At 36.7% G+C, this 6,742-nt stretch overlaps 1 protein-coding gene across 1 annotated transcript; it reads left to right on the top strand.

Moving 5' to 3' along the window:
• The first annotated feature begins 5 nt into the window (after positions 1 to 5).
• LOC114527044 (UDP-GalNAc:beta-1,3-N-acetylgalactosaminyltransferase 1-like) lies at positions 6 to 2,101 on the top strand. Its single transcript, XM_028548628.1, has one exon. The coding sequence runs from the start codon at positions 405 to 407 to the stop codon at positions 1,485 to 1,487; it is 1,083 nt and encodes a 360-aa protein (XP_028404429.1). The 5' UTR covers positions 6 to 404; the 3' UTR covers positions 1,488 to 2,101.
• The last annotated feature ends 4,641 nt before the right edge of the window (positions 2,102 to 6,742 follow it).

Below are 6,742 nucleotides of genomic sequence, written 5' to 3' on the forward strand. Positions count from 1 at the left end.
AAAATTATAATTGCATTGCAAGTTGCAAGGCAAAATTGCATAGTGTAACAGCGTCTTTATACTGTGATGTCGCGTAGATTGCGGTCAAAGCATGTTCCTGAAAAACCCCATATATTGAAAAAACATAAAACAAAAAGAAAACACAATACGACTACCGATGTGTTCGTAGACACTCTCTAGCATGCGTCAATACAGAAGAGTTTTTTCAGGAAAATCGTTCCGGCGCTCTTGCGACAGTCTCGAAGCATGCTATGTAGCAATGAGAAGATTGTCAAAAATGTTGCAAAGCACTCGTATCATGCGTCAGAATAACAATATAATGTAACTGTTGCTAAGTGCGTGGATGAATATGTTTGCCTCTCTTAATAATAAGCTATCCGCGATATTACACAGCCATTTACTAGATGCTTGTTGTGAAACGCAGTTTCGTTATTAAATTGCCGAGAACGCTGATGAATCGTCGAATAGTTTGTGTGTTATGTGCGATTGCAGTTGTGGTTTACGGCATTGTCTATTATAACTCGTCATTTAGGATGCGTCAAGAGAGCAAGTCTCTTCGTCCCGATATGACAGTCGGACATTCGTCAAAGGAAAAGCAATTTGCTAAGGCAACATTCCTACGAATCAAGGAAACTTTTTCCAAGATTAAGAAAGAATTTCGACGTGCTAAGAAGCGATTTTCAACCAGATATGTTAATTCACAACAACAGTTTAAGAACCTTTCCTATCCTGAGAACCTTTTTTTGCTAGTTTTAGTTCCGAGTTTACCAAACGCAATGATCAGTCGAATTGCTGTAAGATTAAGTTGGGCTCGCAATCGTAGAGCGTCGAAAAGGGGTGATTTCACTGATGGCCGCACCTACCGGGTGCTTTTTGTCATAAGAGAGCAAACGGAAAGCAGGAACAGTTTAACACAAGAGTCGAAAAAATTTGAGGATATTTTGCAACTCGCAAAACAAGATGGAGATCGAGATATATCAAATATGATAGTGCCTGCTATCGACCATATTCGTTCATTGAAATGTGAGCCGAAATTTGTTTTAGCGCTGGCTGGTGATACCTTCGTAAATATTCCTGAGGTTGTTTCTTGGTTATCCATGCCCAATCAAAACGTAAAATATGTCGGGAACGTTGAAATGGCAAGGAGCACCAGTGATGACGATGTTGAAATACCTTACTGTGTTGAAGGAGCGTATATATTGGCTGGAGAAATACTCCCGGGAATCGTGAATGCTAGCAGAGTCATTCTTCCCTCCAACCATGACAAAAATGAAGCAATGTATGTAGGAAAATTAGCACATTCTCTTGGAATAAAGCCGCACCACGATGCTAGATTCAAACCGCGTCTGTTTGACGATTTGAATATTCGTGATATTAATCCATGTTCAATAAAGAAAGTGGTCTTTGTTCATCATGTGTTTCGCATTAGACATATATTACTCCATTCTAAGGCGACTGTTGTAGGGAAACAACCGTGTGTCACATGATTGCGTCATCTGGTGAATAAAAGTAAACGACGTTTTTTTCCCACACGAGCATTTCCATTAATTTTCAGCAACTTTTTGAACCATGTTCGTTGGGTGCAGCGCAACATTGTTTAGTTCTGTTTCAGCAACCGGGAACAACGACAGTTAACGTGATCATTTTTACTCGTGTATAACATGCATGCATGAGTAAGAGATTTGAAAACCAAACTGTTAATTAAGGCAGATTATTTAGACAACAAAATACTCATTTCTAGTAGTAATAGCATACCTTTGAAAAACCTACTGTGTATTTCAAAGGTAGCCGGATAACAAAAGTGAGTATTATACGCGACTTGACAACTACATGCCGAATCTAGATTATATTAGATAAGAGGTCACTGGCAAATAGGGCCGCATGGACGTAAAAATGAAACTAAAAGTTACAATGAAAATGGATTAAAATTCACAAACCACTGATATCTTTACTTGCGAAGCAGATCGTACACTAACTACCACAGAGATATAATATTTTTTAAAAGAGCTTGTTAATATATTTAAACTGGCAAATGTAACGTAAATTTAGAAATTATATTTATATCCATACATTTTTATAATATAACGTAAGCTAGCCCATTGTAGTTTTACCTTGAGTTGTATGAATAAAACTATCAGTTTTTATAATGAGGGCTGGATTTCACCACCCACACTGAACCACTTATTCCATGCAACAAAACTTCCACCTCAACTCTTCGCATCCCAGGGGCATCTCAAATTTAGGAAATTGAGGCACAAGGATGCAGGGACACTTTTGGATGTTTAAAATGACAGACAGTAGGATGTGTATAGGGGTGGGCTGATTGCCAAAGGTCACCATTAGGGCGAAACAAATGTACACACTGTGCTCCTCCCCCAGTTCTTATACAGTTCCAACTGAACGGGGCATCAAGTCGAAAACTTTGACTGCGTCACAACTTGCAACAACTTTAGGTGTAAATACGACTGCCTTTATTTGGAGAGCGATCGAACAGAATGCTTAATCAATATAAAGACCAGACGAATCTAAATAACGTTGTTAGAAAATGGAGATAGGTCGAACATAGAAAAGAGCATAGCGTGGCGGGCCATGGATGCATTTGTTTCTTAAAATCTAAAAGGCATTCCCATTAAAAGGAGGATGGGTCATTGAAGAAGAATGGCACTTTTAGTGTGAAAAAAGCGAATATGCTATGGATATGATCCTGTTACACAAATATTCGTTAATGATACCGTTACGGTGTAAGTGTGTATATATAAGATTGTATACTTATTATTCTTTTTGGAATTTTTGGTATGGGCGTAATTCTTTTCACTCCTCCATATAGGGCGATGTTCTAAGATGAAATCACTAAAGGAGGAAATGGCATGCGGGAGAAATCTTTTAAAATCCACTTATCTGGGCCATTCGTAGGTATTAAGCATATCGACCTAGTTGTTTGCCATTAATTCTCAATTAGTTTGTTTACTTACTGGGTCCAGCTTTGTATTGCACCAAGAAGACAATAAGTATCGAACTATAGTGTTATGTGATCCTAAGAATATGGAGTTTAGACGAATTGCTGAGTTGTGGAATGCACAGTGTTTCGTCGAGTTACTTGGAAATAATATCGATTTTTTACTTCGACAACTAACACCACAGTCAGTATTCGTAAACCTATTTTACTTGGAGTCATGCAGCTATATAAATGTATATGCATGAATTCTTTTGTATGATCGTATGATCACGAAGTACTAAACGGTTAATCAGTGCAAAAATTACCACTTACAGCGAAATACATACTCATCCAAATAAGATGATAATTAAGATAAGTGGACTAAATTGTAACATGCCACTTTGATAAAAAGATCAGCTGATTAGCTTGACCTATATACATTTATAATGCAATTGCAATCGTACAACAAGTTCTTTATTATCGCATGTTGGTCAGTACTAAAAGTGGCTTAATTTTTTCCTATTATAGAATATAACATTTGCCAAATAACGAACTTAATTAAATGCCATTAGAACCCTCTAATGTCGCCTAGAACCCCTTAACAACTATAGTATATCTGCATGATCTACATGTACTAGGCATTACGTACCATTCCTTTTGTCTGTGGTCATTAGTGCACACAATATGCTTTGTCTGTCAAGAAAATGATACAATTTATCTCCGATTCTTAGGACAGGTGTGAACCATGTTGGTTCAGAAGACTTATAATAATCTATTTATTAATAATCCGCGCTAATATTGTTCGATTATATTATATACAACCCCTTAGGTGTCTGTAAGCTAAACAATGCGATGAATGTTGTGATAAACGCAAAGTTATTTGTTACCTAAATTTGGTCTGGCTGTAATCTGGAAAAAGGTTTCTGTAAATAATAATTGTCTAATTTCCTCTCTTGTTGCGCTTTTTTTTAATATATGTGATTGTTTCCTATTAATTTTCATTGAGGCAGGAAACGAGATTTATCTTGTATCATCTTGTATCATCAAACCCTAACGTCATAAAGATGGGCGGCCTTCTATATTTCCAGTACTCCGGGACCGCCGTGAACAAACAATCTTCAAGGTTTTTCTTACGAGATTTAGAAAATAAGCGAACCAAACTTCCCAAAAATATGCGTTTATAATTTTGATATTTACATCAGCATATCGTTATTGGGAAGAAGCTTAATTTTTAGCATATAAAGCATGCTACGCCCTCGGGGTCACGATTATACGGAAAAAACAGTTTAAAGGTTTCAAAGGATTTTTCGGCTCTCGCCATTTTCGGGTGAAATTGAATTATTGAAATTATAACTGCATGGGATGGTACCAATAATGCCTGGTTTCCATTTAGTCGTGAGTGTCGTGAACATGTCAAGGTGGCTGATGTGATAGAATATTTCTATACGTGTGCAGTCAACAATGACAGATTTGAATACAGGAATGAAAACGAATTTACATCCCAACAATTTCTCATCGGCGAAAATGACATGTTCACGACAATTACGACTAAATGGAAACCAGGCTTAAGGCATTATTTGTGATCTCTGCATCACCAGGTCCTTGGTTAGTGATCATAAATTAAGGCAGTTCAACTTTGTTAACTTTGGTTACTTGTTGTAACAGTTGAAAAACTTCTCCCATGCTATGACGTCATGTATATAAACCATAAATACGTTTATCCATGATGGCGAATGTTTTTGTTCGGAAATGTCTTTAAAACCGGTAATAAAGTTAATAAAAACGGATTTTGCCGTAATCAAGACGTTCAAACTCGTTCCTACTAAGGCCCTGGGACAAGACTGTCAACGTCGTTCTTTTAAATTACTGTTGGTAAAATTACTTTAAGATTATTTACCATTGTATCTCAAAAGACTTAAGAATCCCTTTTAATTTAGAGATGCGAAGATGACAAATGGGAAGGGATTATTGTTTCAGACTAAAAATTTTGTTATCCTTCTTTCGTCATGATTTTCAACTGCTATGTTGGCTTTCCACCAACTCGTTAAATTCGCAGATCAATTGATAGCTGGGGGTCTGCGACACGTTTAGACGCGGGGAATCGGTTTTTTTTTATAGAGGCGCATTGTGTCGTCATTTCAGAAGGCTTTCGAAAAGTCCTTATCAGCTAACATCATCCTTATATATATTTGAGTCATCTTTATTAACTCAAGTGACACTTACGAACCACAATGTCGGAAATTGCTTGACTAGTGATTCTAGTTATAGCAAAGCATGTAGCTTACTAAGCCTGTACTGAAACAAAGCTGCTAATTGATAAACTTCCTTATAACATCGTGTGTTAACCGCAACAAGGAAATCGCTAGGAATACTATGTATGTCTTGCTTAAGCCGATAACCAACAGTTGGCAATTCTCGATATTTTCATTGAATTTTAATTTGTTGAATTTCAACTTAATTTAATGAACATTTCGAGGAAACATATTTCGGAAGACTCAAATTTTCAAAATAAGGGTTTTTCAGTACAGAAAGGTTGAAGTTTCGTTTTAATTTTAAAGTGTAAGTTTCGTATTTCCTTTTTTTTATGAACAACTGCATGATATATTCAGGCATGCAACAGCTCTGTCAAAACTTTGAACGTCGTCGTTGCCTTAATTCCATTTACTCAATTTCCTAGTGCTATTGAATATTTTAAAGTATCTTGTAAACAAGTTTAAATTGTCAGTAAGCAGAATATAAGGCAGAATATGATAATATTTTAATTTAGCAGGGGAGGGAGGAACGGATTCAAAAGTTTTGGCAGACTCCATATTATACCAATTTCCGCAGTCATCATTTCGGTGTAGCTCAAAAATGTCTAGGAAAAAACAGTCGACTTCCTTAAATAAAGAATATTATATTTGCAATTGTTTTACAATGCATGCGCCTACATCATATTGCTAACCCCAGAAAGTACCATGAAACTGAAGGATATTGTGAAAGTGGTATTAAAAACTATACATTGTTATATAGGTGCTGCGTATCTTAAATGTGATTGGTTCATTCGTAGTCACAGGACTTTAAGTAAATGCAATGTTTCCCACCAGGGGAAAAAGTGAAAAATTCAGACTCTTGGGAAAACAAAACTCACTATTTCCCTCGGGAGCATACATTGTATGGTTTAGGATCAGGGGATGACGTCAGCCAAAACGAAATCCCGTGATGTATAGTCAATTCCAAGCCTGAGTCAAGTCCGTATTTCTAAGGCTAACGTTTTCCTGAAAGACAAGCGCTGATCTCGTGACTCTGGGACCAAATAAGTTTTATATGTATGCAACTGGCCCCAGAAAGTTTGTCTTATAAGATGTAACTAAATCACGTGTGATTAATGATGATGTTTTCCCAATTAACAGGAATTTAACACTTACATATCATGCGACTATCAAACCCTGACAATTGACAAACACACGTCTGCAAATCTTTGCCATACGTATCTCTATGTGTCGTCCAACATCCAGTAGGTACAAATACATTACCTAATGGTTTGTTGAAAAACGATTATACGTTAATTATCGTATTGTAACTGATGCTCTGTGGCCGCACCTTGGCTGGCTTGGCAAAATGTTTCATATGTTCCATATGCTTGCGCAAAATTGACGAAATTTTCAAAAATGATTCAATCATTGTCACGCTAATAATCGCTTCGCTGGGGATTTCTGATTGTTGACCGAGAGAAGTAGGTGATGAGACATTGGCATTTGTGTTCCGGCTATAATTAGATCAAATTTCGCGTCGATTTAATATCATCTATAACTGACCTACCTTTTT

The sequence above is a fragment of the Dendronephthya gigantea genome, unplaced genomic scaffold, assembly GCF_004324835.1.
Source record: "Dendronephthya gigantea isolate DGI-Jeju-01 unplaced genomic scaffold, DenGig_1.0 000001F, whole genome shotgun sequence".
Lineage (NCBI taxonomy): Eukaryota > Metazoa > Cnidaria > Anthozoa > Malacalcyonacea > Nephtheidae > Dendronephthya > Dendronephthya gigantea.